The sequence below is a fragment of the Acomys russatus genome, chromosome X, assembly GCF_903995435.1.
Source record: "Acomys russatus chromosome X, mAcoRus1.1, whole genome shotgun sequence".
NCBI lineage: Eukaryota > Metazoa > Chordata > Mammalia > Rodentia > Muridae > Acomys > Acomys russatus.
The window spans coordinates 93,493,492-93,514,136 of record NC_067169.1 but is presented as its reverse complement, the minus strand read 5'-3'; the positions used below and the strand labels follow the sequence as shown (position 1 = coordinate 93,514,136).

At 44.7% G+C, this 20,645-nt stretch overlaps 1 protein-coding gene across 1 annotated transcript; it reads left to right on the top strand.

The window, feature by feature from the left end:
* Nucleotides 1–1,904: 1,904 nt before the first annotated feature.
* Akap14 (A-kinase anchoring protein 14) lies at nt 1,905–19,214 on the top strand. The gene is made up of 6 exons (XM_051141344.1): nt 1,905–2,025; nt 6,399–7,366; nt 7,457–7,548; nt 14,164–14,343; nt 18,219–18,271; nt 19,067–19,214. The coding sequence occupies exons 2-6, from the start codon at nt 6,409–6,411 to the stop codon at nt 19,158–19,160; spliced, it is 1,377 nt and encodes a 458-aa protein (XP_050997301.1). The 5' UTR covers nt 1,905–2,025; nt 6,399–6,408; the 3' UTR covers nt 19,161–19,214.
* The last annotated feature ends 1,431 nt before the right edge of the window (nt 19,215–20,645 follow it).

The window sequence follows — 20,645 nt, the reverse complement described above, 5'->3', positions numbered from 1 at the left end:
TATGTACCTTTAAAATATCAAACTGGTGCTGGAGAGATGACTCAGCAGTTAAGAGCACTAGCTGCTCTTCCAGAGGACCTGAGTTCAATTCCCAGCAACCACATGATGACTCACAACCATCTATGATGGGATCCAGTGCCCTCTTCTGGCAGTCACGCATACATATAGACAGAGCATTCACACATTTAAAAACACATAAAGGGAGGGATCTGGAAAGATGGCTCAGTGGTTAAGAGAACTGGCTGCTCTTCTAGAGGACCTGGGTTCAATTCCCAGCACCCACATGACAGCTTACAAATGTAACTCCTGTTCCAGGGATCTGACACCCTCACATACAGGCAAAACACCAATGTACATAAAATTAAAATTAAGTAAAAATGATCACACTATCAGGGTTGGAGAGATGGCTCAGCATTTAAGGGTGTTAAGTACTCTTGCAGAAGACCCAGGTTCAATTTCTAGCACCCACATGGCAACTCACAACAGCCTGTAACTCCAGATTCAGGGGCTCCAACGTAATCCTCTGGCATCTATGAATGTGAAGCATACATGTGGTGCACACAGGCAAAACACCATACACATAAGATCATAAAACAAACAAATCTTTAAAATATACCATTCTTATTGGTAATGATACTAGGAATATTATCAACCATTATATAGAAAGTTTATGACGTATCTGGTACTACTCTTAATCATCACATGAATAATTGGGCTTAGCTATCATTTAGACACACACACACACACACACACACACACACACACACACACACATTGAAGGCAAAAGCAGACAGATATCTGTGAGTTTGAGGCTTGAACCTAGTCTAGGCAGCAAGTTCCAGGCTAGGCAGGGCTAACATAGTGAGACCCTGTCTCCAAAACAAGCAAAACAAAACACAACAGCAGCAGCAATCCCCCGCCCCCATACAAAAACCTATCCAGCCCTAACGATGCAACTCAGTTGGCAGCGTTCTTGCCTAGAATGCATGAAGCCCTGCTGTGATGATGCACATCGGTAATTCCATAACTTGGAGGGTTACAAATTCAAGGTCATCCTCCACTACATAGCAAGTTCACGTTCCATCTGGAATATGTAAGACAGAGAGGAGGGGCAGAGGGAGAGACAGAAAGACAGAGAGAAAGACAGACAGAGAGACAGAGAGAAGAGGAAAGGTAGAAGGAAGGAAGGAAGAAAACCTATTGAAACTCGGGCAAGGTGGTGCACTCAGGAGCCTGAGGCATGAAGACGTTGACTTTGAAGCCAGCATGGGCTCTACAGAAAGACCTTGTCTAAAAAGAGAACAAATCCTTCTATTCTAGGCTATGGTCATCTTTATTTTGTAGACAAGAAATGGAGAAAGAAAGGTGCTAAATAAAGTGTCTCTGAGTCTCCGAGTCTGCGCAGATAAGCATTGTTCTACTCTCTCATCATCAATGCACAAAAGACAACTTTCAGAATGGTCAAGCCCGTAAAGAGGTCCTAACCTCAGAATGTTGACCCAAAAAGGTGAAATTGTAAGTCATTGATGTCAGGCACTTCCAGGTTGGAGCACCTGGCAATTCACATGGCCTCCTCTGCACCTCACTTCATTCAAATACAATATGCAAGACATAGGCAGCTTGACGCAGTGACCTGCACAGCATGCAAATGCCCACTGCTTCTTGGCTGAAGAATGTCACACCACCAACTCTCCAGGCACAGCCCTGCAAACTCATTTCCTTCCACTGTTTCTTGGCTGAAGAATGTCACACCACCAGCCCTCTAGGCCAGGAAGAAGCTAGGCTTGCCTCACAGCTCAGCTCTGTTACCGAGGTCAAACGGCAGGTGGAACTGGCCTTCTCCCTCCTCTTAATTCCCATTCTTTTATTGACAGAGGCACATGGACTTAGCGTCCCATTGTTGAAACTGCACCGTTGCCATGGCAGCACTTATAAACATTCTCTCTAGGAACCTTGAGGCAAAGTTGCTGAGAGACTGCAAAGACTTCCTCTGCTGCTGCTGCTTCAAAGAATCTGCTCGTTTAGGTACTGGGGTTCCTTGGTGATGGGGGAGGCCTGAAAACGGACCTGTATGTAGTGGTTATATTAATCACCCAGACCCCCAAAGAAGCCAGTGGAGGGGACACCTTAGAATGATGTGTGTCATTAATGGATAAAAAAAATGTTTCCTTCCTTCCTTCTTTCCTTCCTCAATGCCTCCCTTTTCTGGTTTGTCATTGTTGTTTTGGAGAGAGGGGTCTACATAAACCAGTCTGGTTTCAAACTTGCTACACAGTAAAAAAAAAAAAAAAAAAAATGGCTTTGGAAAGGCACTCTTTTTTTTCCATCTAGTCCTGTTTTCCACCAACTGCGGAAAGAGGAAACTGAGATGGAGGTGAACTGAGCAGAACGTGAAAATATCGAGGACTAAATGAACATTAGTCTGTAGTTATTACAGGAATGCTTGAAAGATATGCACAGTATTGTTTGATTGATGGGCATTGGGACTTGGTGGCCTTGTGCAGTGTCTACCATACCCTTGGGAGCAATGATGTTGAAAAGGGAAACAAAGGGTCACCTTTCGTGAAAGGGGCTTTGCAGGGAGAGTGAGATAGCACAGGGGGTAAAGGTGGTCCTAAGAACTCACGTGTTGGAAGCAGAGAAACAACTTCTGCAAGTCAGCACTTTACCTCTACATATGTGTTGAGTCACCCATGACCCCTCTCCCCTTAGCTAAAGAAATAAATGCAAACAATATAAATCAAAAAAAAGAGGCTTGCAGAAACAAGCACATTCGGGACTACATGAAAGTGAGAACAGGTCCCTGGAAGCCTCTTTTTTTTTTTTTTTTTTTTTTTTTTTCCAAGACAAGATTTCTTTTTGTGCAGCAACTAGCTCTGTAGACCAGGGGACCTTGAACTCACAGAGAAATGCCTGCCTCTGCCTCCCTGTACTGGAGTTAAAGGTATACGCCACCACGCTAAACTGAAAGTCTCTTTTATAATTTATATTTTTGCATTTATTTTCCTTTCATCTATATCAGCTGGCTGACAACTGCCTGTAACTCCAGTTCCAGGGCATCCAGTGCCCTCTTTGTACTCTACACAGGCTCCTGCATGAACACAGTACACTTACATACACTCAGGAAACACACATACATGTAAATATAAAATGAAATAAACATGTTTTAAAGTCATACTAAAATGATGATGGTTGGTCAAGGAAACAGAAAGATGTGGCCACGGGCGGGGAAGAGTTGGGGCTAATGGGAGGGGGCACTGAGAAATTGTGTAAGACAGCAGCCCTGAGAAGCTGGAAGTTTCTCCAGGCCTCCAGTCACAGGTGACCCAGAGAGGAGGCCATCAGGGAATACATCTGTCTCCGGCATGCTCGTCCTAGTGTATGGCATCCCAAGGACACTAGAGGGCACCAGAGGGCTATTTCCTGTGGTCTACTCTAGTCAGCCATCCGTCTAGTGAAGGACATTGGATGGGAAAGTAACCAGAGTCCATTCATCTCATTCACAGGGACTTGGTACTTAATTGAAACATGGTATACTAAAATATTCCCAAATTGGGAGCTGTATTTGTGAAAAAAGAATGAATGAATGAATGAATGAATGAAAGAAAGAAAGAAAGAAAGCTAGCTCAGTTTGGAAAGACAGCTACTGTCATTCCCTCCCTTCATTTAAAGATTTGATGACAAAGAGGCTGAGCATGATGTGGTACACCTTTAATCATGCAGGTGAGTGGATCTTTGTGAGTTCAAGGTCAACCTGGTCTACATAGGGTGCTCCAAGAAGCAAGCCAAGGCTACACAATAAAACCTTGTCTCAAAAAAGGAAGGAAGGAAGGAAGGAAGGAAGGAAGGAAGAGGGTTTACCTGCTACAAGCATACAAGAGATGACTTCTCAGAAGTGAAGAGTTTTGACCGTGGCAAGGAAAGCGAGTCCAAGACTCAAGAATCGAGGGGAAAAGATGTATAAAGGGGGGGGGGTGTGTGGAAATTCCCAATGGACACACTCCGTTATGTGATAGACACCTGTCTGTAATCCAGAGAAAGCCAACGTTCACATTATCAATAGACACTGAAGGTATTTGGAAAACATGAGCTGCATTTATGATTGTTTTAAAGGCTTCAAACAGGAACAAAACAATTTCCTTTTTTTTTTTTTTTCGAGACAGGGTTTCTCTGTGTAGCCTTGGCTGTCCTGGACTCACTTTGTGGATCAGACTGGCCTCAAACTCACAGGGATCCACCTGCCTCTGCCTCCCAAGTGCTGGGAGTAAAGGCGTGCGCCACCACACCCAGCATCAATTTCCTTTTTTAAAGAAAGGATTTGCTTACTTTAGGTGTACGATTGTTTTGCCTGCATGTATGTCAGTGCACCTCATGTATGGCTGGTGCCTGTGGAGATCAGAAGAGGGCCTCGGATCCCTTGGAACTGGAGTCACAGACAACTGTGAGCTGTCAGGCAGGTGTTGGGAGTCAAACCCTGTTTCTCTGGAAGAACAGCCAGAGCTCTTAACCACTGAGTCATCTCTCCAGCTCCATTCACTTTTTTTTTAAAAGACAGGGTGTTACTATGGAGCACAGGTCTCATGTAGTTCAGGATGGCCTCAGATCTGCTATGTAGCTAAGGATGATGTTGAATTTCTAATCCCCAGACCTCCCATCCCCAGGTGGAATTACAGATGTGCATGCAGTTCCATTTATCCATATTTGTTGTCACTTGTTTTTTGTTTGTGGGGGGCACAGTCTTGTTCCATAGCCCTTAGCTAGTCTGACATACACTATGTAGCCCAGGCTGGCCTTGAAATTGTAGCAATCCTTCTACCTTAGTTTCTCAAATGCTAATCACGGGCATTTGCCACTATTCCCAGCTTTAAATCTCAGACCCTAAGCCTCCCACATGGGGCAACAGCAGAAAGCAGTGCCAACGGGATCTGGATACAAAGGAAAAGACTCATCATCTTGACTTCCATTTGACATTTTTAAAAGTATTAACAAAAGCTAATAAACACAAGAGATATGTATGTTCGGGGAAAAAAGATGGTAAAAATTAAGTTTTCTTTGAGATAATAGAATCATATGCCTGGAAAAGTCAAGATGGAAACACCCATCCCCTGCCATGCTTCTTGATATGCTACCTGTGTGTGTGTGTGTGTGTGTGTGTGTGTGTGTGTGTGTGTGTGTGTGTATACGCGTGTGCATGTGTGTTGCTAGAGATGAAAACAAGAATTCCCAAGGCTAGGTAAATGTCTACTACTGAAATACACTTCTATTCCCTCAATTTACTACTTTAAAAAAAAAAAAGTCATGTGCCGGGTGTGCTGAAGCACGCTTTTAATCCCAGCACTCGGGAGGCAGAGGTAGGTGGATCTCTGAGTTCAAGGCCAGCCAAGGCTACACAGAGAAACTGTGTCTCCAAAAATAAAACACACACAAAACCAAAAACAAAAGTCATGCTGGGGATAGAGAGCATGTAATGCCCTTCCAAAGGATCTAAGTTTGACTCCTAACACCCACATCAGGTGGTTTACAACCACTTCTCCAGGGCAATCGGAAGCCTTCTTTTGGCATATCTAGGCACCTGAATCCACATGCATAAACAAACCCATACACATGTAATTAAAAATAAAAATAGAGGCCAGGCGGTGGTGGCGCACACCTTTAATCCCAACACTCGGGAGGCAGAGACAGGTGGATTTCTGTGAGTTCAAGGCCAGCCTGGTCTACAAAGCGAGTCCAGGACAGCCAAGGCTACACAGAGAGACCCTGTCTCAGGAAAATAAAACAAAATATAATATAATAAAAATAGAATCTTTAAAATAGTCTCCTGCCGTTAGTTGCTCAAAACATGGACTGAGTTTCTTTTAGAGTCAGTATTTGGAGTTATGGTTCAAAGAAGCTAGGAATTCCACTACTGTATTTTGATTTAAGTCTTCACAGTTTGAAGGATGGAAAATCTTTGGTTTTCAGGCAACAGCCATTTCAGCAAGCAGATAAGAAGGTAAAGGCCTCACTCCAATCCTTCATCCCCAGTCTCTTCTTAAGTGCAGCAAGTAATGGCTGAGTGGTTTGGTCCTCCAGGAAACAGGGTATAGGGGTTGGAGAGATGACTCAGTGTTTTTCAGCCCTTATTGCTCTTATAGAATACCACAATTGGATTCTCAGCAGCCATATGGTGGCACAAAATTATCAGTAACTCTTGTTATAGGGGATCGAATGTTGTCTTCTAACCTCTGCAGGTACCAAGCATGCACTTGATACACAAGCAACATGCATGCAAGCAAAACATTCATACCTATACATAGATAAAACCATTTTTAAGAGAGTGCATGTACTTATATGAGTGTATTTGTGGCCCGTAACCCCTGCACATATACAGTCATTTCTTCAGTTTTTTTTTAATCCAGGTAAAAGAAAATGAATAACAAAAAAAGGCCCCCAGCCCAGAAGGGGAAACCTGTCGAGGCCACTAGCACAGCCAAGACAAAGAAACCAGAGGTTCCAGAGCACAAGCCTGTTGTTCCAGAGCCAAGCACCACTAAGACCGTGGCAGACCCGAAGAAACCGGTGATTCCTTCAGATCAGAAAGAGAAGAAGATGGTGGGCATCATTGTAGATCCAAACGAAAAAAAGAATGTGACTGAGCCGAAAGAAAAGAAGACTGTGACGATCTCAGATCCCAAAGACAAGAAGCCTGGGACAGAGACGAAAGACAAGAGGATGGTGACTTTTGTGACAGACGTAAAAGACAAGAGGATTGTGACAGACACAAAAGAAAACAGGATTGCATCAATAGACACAAAAGACAAGGTGATTGTGCCAATTATGCCAGAAGTAAAAGAGAAAAAGGCTGTACCACAGGTAGAACCAAAAGAGAAGGCGGTTGCACCAGTTGCACCGGTTGCACCGGCTGTGCCGGCTGTGCCAGCTGCGCCAGCAGTTGCGCCAGCTGCTCCAGCAGTCGCGCCAGCTGCACCGGCAGTCGCGCCAGCTCCGCCACCCGTTGTGCCAGTTGTGCCAGCAGTTGTGCTAGCTGCGCCACCAATTGCACCAGCTGCCCCAGCTGCCCCAGCTGTGCCAGAGGTAAAAGAAAAGATCCCGGTGCCGGAGGTGAAAGTGTCTAAGAAGAAAGTGCCACTTGCGCCTCAGAGAAAGGAAACCAAGGCTTTTCTAGTCATACCAGAGATAAAAGAAAAGAAGGTTGTGCGCAAGATGAAAGCAAAGGCATCTGAGACAGACGTAAAAAAGAAGAAAACTGTGCCAGAGGAAAAAAAGAAAAAGTCTGGGGGAGGAAAGAAGAAAGACGATCGGACACGGAAGGTAGCCAAGTCTATAGTGGCGGGTGTTCTGGCTGCTGCTGCTCAGTGTGTGGCAGGTAGGCTTCAGGCTTGCTTATCTAAATAGTTGTCTCATTACTGTGACACCATGCTACCAGGCAACTAATATGCCCATGCCTTGTTTGCAGATGACAAAAAACCCATCAAGAACATCAAGTGGCTCACTCATGGGGAATTCACGATAGAAAACGGTCGGAAATATATTGAAAAGTTTGTTTCAGTAAGTGGTGTGAGCAACAATACAAAGGTCCTCTGTTGATCAAAAGTGTGGGGTCACTGGGCGTGGGTGTGCACGCACTCGGGAGGCAGAAGCAGGCCAATTGCTGTGAGTTCGAGGCCAGCTTGGTCTACAAATTGAGTCCAGGACAGCCAAGGCTACACAGAGAGACCCTGTCTCAAATAACCAAAAAAAAAAAGGTTTGGGGTCATAAAAATCAAAGGTATGGCATCAAAGACACTTAGAATAAGTAAACATAATTTTCTTGTGAGTTCCAAAATCAAGATAGGAAAGTTTTGCTTACTTGTTCTGTTTTTCAAAGCATTGTACACCCTTCAAGGAATAGTCTTTTCTTAAAAAAAAAAAATAATTATTTATTTTATGTGTATGGGTGCTTATCCTGTATGCATGTATATGCTCCATGTGTGGGCTTGGTGACTGTGGAAGCTGGAAGAGGGTGTTAGAAGCCCTGGAACTGGAGTTAGAGAAGCCCTGGAACTGGAGTTAGAGGTGGCTGGGTATTACCAAGCACATAGTGGGAATTTAACCCATGTTCCCTGGAAGACTAGCCAGTATTCTTAGTAAGCCATTTCTCCAGCCTTGTTTTAATTTTTTTGAGACAGGGTCTCACTATGTAGCCAAAGCTGGCTTAGAATTTGCTAGATAGATGAAGATGGCCTCAAACACACAGAGATACATCTGCTCCTCTCTCTCTCTCTCTCTCTCTCTCTCTCTCTCTCTCTCTCTCTCTCTCTTTCTCTAAAAAGAGTTTCTCTGTGTAGCCTTGGCTATCCTAGACTTGCTTTGTAGACCAGGCTGGCCTCAAACTCTCAGCAATCCGCCTGCCTCTGCCTCCCGGGTGCTGGGATTAAAAGCATGCACCACCACACCCGGTTTGCTCCTGTCTCTTAAATGCTGAGATTCAAAGGGTACGCCCCCTCCCCAGCCAGGAAGCATTCTTAACCATTGAACCAGGCCCAAGGTGGGGAAATCTTTGAAAGAGAAAAGTGCAGCCACACTGCCATGCATTTGTATCATCTTATTTGTACATTTCTTGAGGACATGCTATTTTACGTAAGCACTTTGTCCATGCTGATATATTCAATGGGGGCGTGCTGGCCTAAGAAGAAAGAAGCCTCTCTAAAATAGCTTTTCCTCCAACAATATTAGTCTGTTCAGGTTAACAGAGGGGATTCGGATGGGTCAAATGTCTTTATGTTCCTATACGGTGTCAGAGAGTGAACTGACAGCATTACTCACATTAAGGATGGTCCCTATTACTGAGCTACTCTTTCTACCCCCAGGATCAATAGTCTTTTTTGCTGTAATTTTGTAATATATTACCCAGATTGCAGTGATAATGATGTGCAAGCTGGTCAATCTTCCCGCACCTGCAACCTGTGTCTGGCTCTGAGCCTTGGAGGTGGCTTCTGGGTAGTAGAACCACAGTTGCTTTGCATTGTGGGTGGGGTAAATGAAGAAGAATGGCTTGAAATCATGTCTCACTACTTTCTATGAAGGGAGATTGGTTGAAATTGGAGGTGAAGTCACCTAGCCCAGTCCAAGGCTGCAGTCCCAAATGCAGTTAGTTCCCTAGGCCCTGGCCACCAAGGGTCACATGCCCTGGGAGAAAGGAGGGCAGGCTGGCTTCTCACTCACCCTCTGTGCAGCATGGGCACCACATGTGGTTTCCAGTGGGAAGGGCGTATAGAGCTCTGGACATGAGTGGTGCAAGTGACTGGTAAACATCCTGCTCTAGTGTGAGCTTTCTTTTCAGGCCGAGCAAAGACCCCTGCTCATTCCATTCAGGGCTCTTGACCCAAATTAGAATGAGTCAAGGCAAGTAGCAAATTTTCCCTCACCAAGGGGCCAGCTGTTTGAGAAAATGGCAAAGTAAGCCGTGCCAGAGGTCTGTAAGACCCCAGGTGATGACTGCCCTGCTCTCCTCCCAACTCCATGGCTCAGATCCCATCACAAAACTTGTGCCCTCTCACCCTTCTCACCCAGCCCTGGCTGCCTCTTGGCTGTCCCTCACCTCCAGGTATGCCCCCATCACCAGGACCTTGGTGTCTCCTCCTCCCTCTATCCTGAGACCTATGTGAACACCTCACTGCTTTTTCTCTCTCTTTAGATCTTTAGGAAATGTCACCTGCTTTGTGAGGCCCTTTACACTTAATCTAGACCCACAACCTCCCTTTTACTCATTTCTCTCTTAGAAGTCTCACTCCAGAACACTACCTAAGACACTGTCAATCTTCCATCACCAGGTCATCTGGTCCTGGAGAGCAGAGCATTTTGATCAGTTTTGCCCTATGCTTCTAGCAATGTCAGGTGCATAGTGTAGATCCCCAATAAACCTTTGCTGGGCATAGGAATAGATTTATCCTCCCTCTACTCCTCTCTTTCCCTACATCTCCTTCTTTCCCTTTATCCCTCTCTCCAACCTATTTCTTTTGGGTTTTTGTGACAGGTTGGCCTTGAACTTGCTGTGTAGTTGAGGGTGACTTGAATTCCTACTTCCTGACTCAGCCTCCCATGTGCTAGGATTAAAGGCTTGTGCCACACCTCTACAGTTCTGTTCATACAGAACAGTTGTACTCTTCCAACAGTCACATGCCAGGGCTACCAGTTTTGTGTATGTACTTTCAGGCACCTGCTGGTTTTGAGTGTTCAATAATATAGAATGGGTTAAGCCATCCACGGCAAGCTAGCGCCATGTCAGTAAGTATGTGAAGGTGTATTGTGTAAGAACTACAACCCACGAGGAAAATAAATACTCACTGGACTGACATAAAAATCTGTTGCCATACATCCATAAAAGGGGAAGAGGTTGACTTATGCGAATTGGACTGTCTAAAGGTTGCCTTCCTTCACATAAAAGATACAACAAGTACAGTACCAGCAAGTAGAGAGGAAGAAGCTCTGAGACCCCAGCATCTGGCAGGAAGCAGATAAAACTGGGCTTGCTGCCCAGAAAGAAGCCTTTGGCTCTATCAATGCAGGCACGAGACCCCGATCTCTTCATCCTCAAAGTGAGTGGCTTTGTTAGACTATCTTTAGGGACTATTATAGTGCTACATAGTCTTTGTGTGACAAAGATTCCCACTGGGGACAAAGTCAAGTAACTGAGAAAAGGTGAGGAAAACTAGGGCACAAGGAGTTGACCGTCAGGCTTCTTTGCAAGAAAACAAGAAATAATGCACCAGGCAGATTGGCATATGCCTATAATCTCATCACTTTGGGTGGTAGAGGCAGGGGAATTGGGTGCCAAGGCCACCCTGGGCTACATGACATCGTATCTCAAAAACAAAAGGTGCCTGGAGATATAGCTCAGTTGGTAGAGAGCTTGTCAAGCATGCATTAACTCCTGGGTTTACCCCACATGACATAAACAAGGCATGGTGATATATGCCTTTAATTCCAGCACTTGGGAGATGGAGGCAGGAGAATTAGAAATTCAAGATCATCCTTGACTGCATAGCAATTAGAGTTCAGTCTGGTATAATAAGGCTTTGTCTTAAAACAAAAAGGGGCGGGGAGAGGGTATGATGTCATACAGACGATGAGAGAAGACACAGTCCCTGATCTCAATGAACTGAGCACTGCTTCTCTCTTCTGACTGAAATGGACAATTGGTTGTGTTTAAAATAAGCAGAGGCAAACCAGGCACGGTGGTGCACGCCTTTAATCCCAGCACTCTGGGAAGCAGAGGCAGACAGATCTCTGTGAGTTTGAGGCCAGTGCTTAAAGTACATACACAAGCAAGTGGCCTTGGCTTCTTGTAATTCTAGCTTTAAAAGACAGGGAATCTCCAGAGGCAGCTGGCTAGGGCAAGCTATGGAATTGAATCATTAAAGGACCTTGCCTCAAAAATAAGGGGGGCAGGGGGGCAGTTGATTGAGAAAGATTCCAGATCCGGTGCAAGCCTGTAATCCCAGCATTCGGGGAGGCAAGGGAAGGTGGATCTCTGTGAGTTCAAGGCCAACCTGGTCTACAGAGTGAGTTCAGGACAGCCAAGGCCACACAGAGAAACCCTGTCTCAAAAAACCAGAGAGAGACAGAGACAGAGCATCCAAATATTACTTCAGGACACACACACACACACACACACAAAGCATACATATATTCCCATAAAAATGCATGTACATATGCAATAGACACCACGTATTCATGTAGAAAAAAATCATGTCTGTTTTTTAATCCAGACTGTGGGAAATCTTAAGTAACACAGTGAGAAATTTTTACTTTCTTTGGCCTTTTGGGCTACTGAAGGCTTCAGAGGGGAGCTGATAGGTTTGAAGCTAGGCTTGAGGAAAGTAACCCTAGCTTCACAATAGGGAGTGGACTGGAGAGCGGGGTTGAGGACAATGGAGTAGAGATAGGAGGCTGCTGTCACCCAGGGTCTGCTGAGCACCACTAAAAGCTAAAGTGGAGTAGTGAGTGGTGCCAGGATCAGAGAGGAGTGGAGAGCTGTGAGGCACAGTAGGAAAGGGCACACATGAATGAAGATGAATGCAATGCAATATATGTGACTTGGTAAGGACTGAATGAACAGTGTGTGTGTGTGCACATGCCTATGTGAACTGAATGACTAATATGTGTATGCACATGCCTGTGTGGACTGAATGAATAGTATGCATGTGTATATGTGCATGTCTATATGGACTGAGCGAACAGTGTGTGTGTGTGTGTGTGTGTGTGTGTGTGTGTGTGTGTGTGTGTGTACATGCACATGGCTTTGTGTACTGAATGAATAGTGTGTGTGTGTGTGTGTGCGTGCGTGCACATGGCTTTGTGGACCGAATGAATAGTGTGTGTGTGTGTGTGTGTGTGTGTGTGTGCGCGTGCATGCGCTCACATGCACATGCCTATGTGGACTGAACGAATAGTATGCCTGTGTGTGTGCACATGCCTATGTGAACTGGATGAACAGTGTGTGTGTGTGTGTGTGTGTGTGTGTGTGTGTGTGCGCGCGCACATGCCTATGTGGACTGAATGAATAGCATGTGTGCATGTGTGCACATGCCTATGTGGAAATCAAAGACTGACCATGTTGTTGTTCCTTAGATCTGTCCAACTTCCACCATTTTTTTTGAAACAGGGCTTCTCACTGGTCTTATTGGTTACCTAGTCACCAACTAAGCTAGACTTTCTGGGCAAGGATTTGCCTGCCTTTGCCTCCCCAGGCCTGGGATTACAAGAACACAGCACCATGCATGGCTGGGAATCAAACTCGGGTCTTCATGCTTTTATGCAGCAGACCCATTCCTGACTCAAATATCTCCCCATCCTCCCCGCCCCCCTGCTTTTTGAGACAGAGACTCATATAGCTCAGACTGGCCTGGAATGGTTCTTAAGGATGACTTTGATTTCCCAGTCCTCCAGCCTGCATTCCCCCCGGGGCCTGGCATTATAGGCCTGCACAGAATTACCAAATCTATGCTGATGCCGTTGATAACATAGTTTAACTTTAACTGGCTCTTCCCATCTTGACTGCAAAAATAGGCTCAGAAAGCCGGGCACGGTGGCACACAATTTGTAATCTCAGGAGGTGTAATCTCATACTTGTAAACTCGGGAGGCAGAGGCAGGCAGATCTCTGTGAGTTCAAGGCCAGCCTGGTCTACAAAGTGAGTCTAGGACAGACAAGTCTACATGGAGAAACCCTGTCTTGAAAGACAAACAAAAAAGGCTCAGATAGCAGAGAAACTTCAAGGTCATTACTTGAATATCTGCATGCTGGCTAATCCCAGCACTTGGGAGGAGAGGCAGAACTCTTGATTTGATGGCAGTGTGGACTAGAGTGAGACCCTGTCTCAAAAAGTCAAAAAGTCTCATGCTGGCAGTCAAACCCAGGGTCTTATACATACGAGGCAAATGAACACTGCCGCTGAGCTGCCTCCCCAGCCTCCCTTTTGAGGGCATATGGATGGCCCAATTGCCTGACTCACTTTTTTGGCCTCGTTTAACTTTTGTACTTTATTATTGTGTGAGTATGGGAGTCATGCATATACGACAGCACACATGTAGAGAGGGGTCACAGGACAACCATGTGGACTTAGTTCAGAACTTCTACCTTTACGTGCATCCTGGGGCTTGAACTCAAGTCCTCAGGCTTGCATAGCAAGTGCCTTCACTAAGAACCCTCCCAGAACTTGGTCCTTGCTTTATGAACCAAGTCCGATTTCACAGGTGCTTGCCAATGGGTCCATTCTCTCCTAGTCATCCCTGTAGGTCTCCTGGGATGGGGTAAACAGAACAAACACCTTTTCCATCACTAATTCTTCTCCAGTGTAGCTATGCACTTACCTCCTTGGTGAGGATGTGAAGTGTGGTGTGTCCATACACACCTCGACCCTTGCCCCACTCTGCCTCCACCACTATCCAAAGCTCCTCTCAAATGCCTTTCACGGTTCCAAGTTAGTCCAGCAGCTTTCCTCTTACTGTGGGAACAGCTGGAAGCCAGTTCTAGTGTGAATCAAAAAACAATTTTTTTTTAAAAAGTCAAGATCTCAGCAATTGCAACCCTGACTGTTAAGTACTTGAGCCAAAGCCTGCTTTTCTTTCTCGGTGGTGAGCTTTCTCTCTCTCTCTCTCTTTTTTCTTTTCTATGAAACAGGTTTGGGAGTTTCAAAACCGCTGGGTGTATTATGCCGATTTTATAGAGAGGAAAGACTTAATTCACTCCTACCACTATATCTACCGTGTGCGCTGGAGTGCCCCCACTGCCGTGAGACCTATGGCGCGAGTCAGTGCCAATGCCTTCTTCACCATCAAGTTCAACAAAGGCAAACCCCCGGTAAGCTCTGCCTTTTGCATCCTGCTTCCCTCAGTGAAGATTCAGGGATGTCATCTAATCAGGAGCATCATTAATGCCTCCCACTGCAAGAGGTTGGGTTTCATGAAGAAGGGTTCCAATCTTTATCTCCCTAGATAGGCAAGGGTGGTCCTGAAATCCTGATCCTCCTGTCCCAGCCTCCCTGAGTGCTGAGATTACAGGTGTGCACCCCCACTCTGGATCTAAGAAACCCAAGCGATGTGTTTACATGGGGTGAAGGATTGAACACAGGACCCTGCATGTGTGGGGCGGTTTCTCTGCTATGTCTCTAGAACACGAAACTTAGTAGTCATGGTCCTGCCTTCATCTTACCTGGCCAGGCTGCATCCCTCACCATGCTGATTACTCTGGTCTCCACAAGGCTTTGCATCTGGTTTCTAGAACATGCTCTCCTGATGTGCCTTGGGCCTCACACTAACATCTTCATGGCTAAAATGAGTGTCCCAACACCCAGGCCTTGTCTCTGCACTTACCTTGGTTGTTTCATGCAGTCATACAACTTTAAAGCTCAGCCAGAGCTGGGTATGTAGACGCATGCCCACAAGCAGGAGGTTAGAACAGGAAGATGATTTGAAGGCACAGGCCAGCCTGAGCAACAAAACCTCAAGCTGGCCACAGTGGCACACACTTTGCTCTCAACACTCGGTGAGGTTGAGAGTCACCTGAACTCAAGAGTTTATGGCAGGGATGGAGAACTGGTTCAGCAGTTAAGAGCCGTTACTGGTCTCGTTTGGTGTGGTTCCCAGTGCCTATGTCACATGGCTCATAAGTCCCTGTAACTCCAGCTCCACAGGACCCAAGGCCTCTGGCTCCTGGCTTCCAAGACATGGTATTCACAAGCACACATCCAATCCCCTGGCTCCCCCCACCCCGCCACAAACACACATACTTTAAAAAGAAAATCCAGGGCTGGCTCAGTGGTTAAGAGCACTGGCTGCTCCTGCATAGGACCTGGGTTAAATTCCTAACCCCACATGGCAGTTCACAAGCATCTGTGACTCCAGTCCAAGGGGTTCTGACACTGTCTTTGGTTCCAGGCACATGTGCAGTACACAAACATACATGCGGGCAAACCACTCATGCACGTAGCATAATAAAATAAAAAGAACTTTAGAAAAACATTTATACCTAGCAAAAGAAAAAAAAACTTTTTAAAAAGTGTTTATACCCAGCTTAGGTGACATAGTGTGATTCTTTCAGCTCAAAAGAGTAATAAGCCAGTAAGATAAATTAGTGTCACTTAGACCTTGTCATTTCCAAATCTTTAGCATATCCTGAGACTTAGTGAACATTTTACTTACCATTTTTCAAAACTGATTTGTTTCTACGGTTCTGGAGGTTGAACTTAGGACCTCTATATGCTGAGCAAGAGTTCTACCACTGTGCTGTCTCCCCAGCCCCGGAACTGAAATGTTTGATTTTTCCCTCCCACATCTGACCCACTTCAAGTCTTTGCACTTGAGTTGACAGCTGAATCCATAGCATCTTCTTTGACTCTTTTCTTTCTCTCATATCCCTCCCTTAAACCATTAAGAAAGCATGTACCCCACCCAACCCCCTTTTAGGATTATTTCAATAGTTTAACTGGTGTCTCTTCAGTTCTTGCCCACATGTAGTAGCCAGCCAGCCAAAGCTCTTCGAAGTAAAATTTCCGTCACTCCTCTGTAGAAAGTGTTATTTATGTGTGCATGTGAGCGCAGCTGCCATACACACAGGTCAAAAGAGGGCTTCACATACTTTGGATCTGGAGTTACAGGCAGTCGTAAGCTACCTACCATGGATGCTAGGAAATCAGGTCCTCGCTAGGAGCACTTTTAACTCTTGTGGCATCTCTCCAGCCTCTAGTTCTTTGTTTAAAAATGTCCCCAAAGTGGTTCTGGAATTTTGAAGCACATGGAAATTATTCGAGGATCTTGTTAAATGAAGATTTTGATTCAGCGGGCCTGTGCAGGGACAGAGCTAACACACTCTTTGTTGTTGCTGCTGTTGTTTGCTTGGGTTTTTTTGTTTGTTTATTTTTGGACACAGGGTTTCTCTGTGTAGCTCTATCTTGGAACCCACTCTGCAGCCTAGGCTGGCCTCCAGAGATGCACCTGCCTCTGCCTCCTGACTATTAAGACTAAAGGTGTGCACCAGCATCACTTGGCTGAGTTAATAAATTCATAACAAACATGCAGGTAATTCTGACAGTGTACATACACCTAGAGACTTCTGAGTAGCAAGGGCATATGAGCTAAAACTCTACCTAATATATATGCTCTTTCCTCCCTCCCTCCCTCCCTCAGCTGTCTTGCTGCTGGCAGGGCAGAGGTTAGGAAGTAACGTGGTGGAGATGAACAAGAACAGACATCATAGGTGGGGACCATTGCAATATTATTACCTACAGTTCTTTTCTACCTTAAAAATGTACTTGTTATGGGGCTGGAGAAATGGCTTGGGGAAAAGCTCTTTCTCCTCTTGCAGAAGACATGGGCTCAGTTCTCAGCACCCACATGATGGCTTACAACTATCCATAAATCTAGTTTCAGGGATCTGCCATCCTCTTCTGACCTCCGTGGGCACCAGGTACACACATGGTGCATACACATGAAGGCAAAACATTTCCACACATAAAAAAAGTATTTAAAGAAAACTTGTACTTATTGCTCTCGCAGAGGACCAAAGTTCAGTTCCCAGCACCACACCAGGCAGTCCACAGCTGTCTGTAACTCACAGGATCCAATTCCTTCTGCTGGCCTCTGTGGGGACCTACACACAAGTAAGCATATACATAAATAAAAGAAATCTTTTTTAAAAATCTCCAGTTCCCAAGTAAAAAAAATCTGTAAGTAAGACTACTTTATTAAAAAAAAAATTGCCAGGCAGTGGTGGTGCACGCCTTTATTCCCAGCACTAGGGAGGCAGAGGCAGGTGGATCCCTGTGGGTTCGAGGCCAGCCTGGTCTACAAAGTGAGTCCAGGACAGCCAAGGCTACACAGAGAAACTCTGTCTCGAAAAAACAAAACAAAACTCAGCCAGGTATGGTGACACATGCCTTTATTCCCAGGAAGCAGAGGCAGGCAGATCTCTGTGAGTTCAAGGCCAGACAGCCAAGACTACACAGAGAAACCTGTCTGGACACACACACATACACAAAACCCTCAACCATTAACAGGTAGAGTGGTTCATCATACAATCTCTGTATTACTGACTCTGAGGCAAGATTGCCTTCAGTACACTGCCAGCCTGGGCTATAGTATAAGATCCTCTTTGGAAAAAAATGTTAGGAGTTGGTCTTGTGCCACTATTTTGAAGGCTGAGTGGGGTAGCACACAACCATCCAGGCACTCGGGAGAGAGCTTTTGGCGAGAAGTTCACTTGCATCTAGGTACTCAATACCAGTATAGGTAACGTAGCAAAACTCCTGCTTCAAATTCAAAATTGTCCAACCTCATTCATCTATGTTTCCCTCTGGTTCCATTCCTAAGAGGTAGAGAATCACAGCCGAGTAAACTGGAACAGGTACAGGAAGACAACAAAACCAATAACCCCAAGCCACCCCACCCCCCCGCCGCCGCCAAAAATAATAAAGGCAAAAGACGGATTCATGCTCTTACTGAAGGACACAAGTCGCTGCCAATCGTCTCCGGTTTTGTGGAGTAGCTTAAGGGATCTATGACCAAAGATAGCTTTTGCAGAATAGGTTTGAAATAATAAAGAACTACCAATGAATGGATTCTCAGTTAATAAAGAAGACAGGCCCTGAAAATGCAAACAGATACATATAGCCAAGAGTAGAGTGGGAGGTTCCGCATTGGCTTGCTTGGTCCAGGCTGACAATTGTCCCTCTCTCTTAGGATATGCCTGTTGATGTCTCTTATATCTTTGAGAATTCAGAACTACTTCAAAGGTAATTACAATGTGGAGACTTGTTCTAAATGGGTGAGGTCTAAACACTCTAGGTTTCTAGCAGGCCCTCAGACTCAGATAATTCAAGTATGGCTCACTTCATCCTTGGACCACTTACCCTACAGTATGAGCCAAAAGTAGGACTCTAGCATTAGTCTAGGAAAAAAAAATCTTTAATGTTTTTTTCAGTAATTAGAAACTTAAGAATTACTTGATAAAACAGGGTGGGGCAAAGTGAGTCATGTCTATTATTTCTATAGAAACTTCAAAGCTGTGTGTGTGTGTGTGTGTGTGTGTGTGTGTGTGTGTGTGTTTTGGTGGGTATCGAACCCAGGGTCTTTACGTGCTGGGCAGGTATTCTACCACTGAGCTATAGCCCCAGCCTTCTTCAGGAAAACTTCAGACTTATACTGAATTTACTATGGGTAGTAATCCTATTTAGGCATTGTAGTGCATGGCTATAATCCCAGCACTTGGGAGGCTGAGAGAGGGGGGTTGCTGTAAGTTTGGGGCCCATCTGGCCTATGGAGTGAGACCATGTTTCAGCACTCCCCCTTCCAACAATGAACCACACCAAACTCACATTGAATTAGCTCCTGTGTAACAACCCATATTACTGCACAGCAGCTCTCCGAAAGACTCTTTACATAGGCCCAAAGGACAGTAAGGAATGTAGCTTGAACCCAGCCAGAATGTTGCTCACTGGGAATGTAAGAAGGGGAGTCCTGCCTCAACATTTTGTTTGATTATAAAAGCTTTGTCTGTGTGTGTGTCGTTTTTTTCCCTTCCTCTATAGACCAGGAAAGATTCGATTTCGAGAACAATGGCTGAGGGACATTACTGAGACCAAGCATATTTTGCTGGAATCCATCCCTTTTAAAGTTGTCTGATTCTTGTGTTATGTTTGAGGATTGTTTTCACAATCAGTACATTAAAAACATGAAACCACACCAAACCACATAATATTTATTGAATAATAAACTTGTGGTACAGAATCCAACTGCGTTTTTGCTTTTATTCATTATCCATTTTGCAGAAAGCTGCTTTCTGTTTTGGAAAAGATTTTTCTCAACACAACACCATGACTTTGGAGTCTGGCAAGCACAGAGTTCAGTTGTGAACATTACTAAAGTTCACCCGCTGCCCTTTAGCTGTTTGGTCCTCCTCTATGCCTACTTCCAGGCTTGACACATTCTCATGGATATCCTTGGTAACAAAATGGCAACCGTTCTGTAGCTCGCACCAGCCAGTCTGAAGAGCTCTCCTGCTCACAGAGCTCTTCTACTGTAAGGTGAGCCTTACTGCCACGCTCTGAAAGCAAGCACTTTGGCATCATGCTCATTAGGATGAACCGGAGATGGGTTACCACCCTGACTGCGACTACTTCTGGTCTTGTTTCTGCCTTTGCCCTGGGTCATCATGTATTCCTATCTTCCCAATGGGGCTCCTCTGCCTGGTCACACAATTTGAAAATACCAAAGACAAAATTACACTACACTTTTGCGTGACAAACACATACAAGGAACACAGAATACATGTAACAATTCATGTGCTAGAATTGAGCAATTTTCTCTAATTTTACTACTTCCTTTGTACACCAAATAAAAAAGGAGAGAAAATCCTATGAACAACAGGTAAAGAGGTAAGAAACTAGGTAAGTCTCTTTAGAGAACAAAACAAAATATTTAAATTACAATAGTTCTACATAGATTTTACATAGACCTAAAAAACTATAAAGAATACAGATAGAACCCTATCTGTATTTTGTTCACTGGGAATGTAACAAAGAGGGAAGTCCTGGCTCAAAGTTTTGTTCAATTATAAGTGTGTGTGTGTGTGTGTGTGTGTCTGTCTGTCTGTCTGTCTGTCTGTGTCTGTGTGCTTCTTCCTCTGTAGACCAGGGAAATTTTGCTTGTGGGAACAATGGCTAACCTAGAGCTCAGGCGACAAAACACAGTTTTGTTTGAAGCAGTAACTCAAATAAGCTGAAAATAAAATACTTTTAGCCCTCTACTTTTTAAAGGATCTGCTACTAAAGCTATTCTTTGCAGATCTTATCCAAATAAACTCTGATGCAAAGAATAGTAGGTTTTAAAATAAATTCCTATCTTTCCTTTCATGGATTGTATCTACTCTGTGGAGGAGAAGAATCAAAAGAAAATCCATAATATACCACAAAATTGCTGCACTGAAACTACATTTCCCATGAAAAATAAAATATTCATCTAGTCACTAGGAACCAGTTGACGAAAACAAATTCCACTACAGAATAAATTTTAATGTAGAGATTATAAACTTTATATGGTATTACATGAGGAAGTGTATAGTTTAATAAGACTTCCAACTTTGGAACCAAGTTTCCATTGAACTTTAGG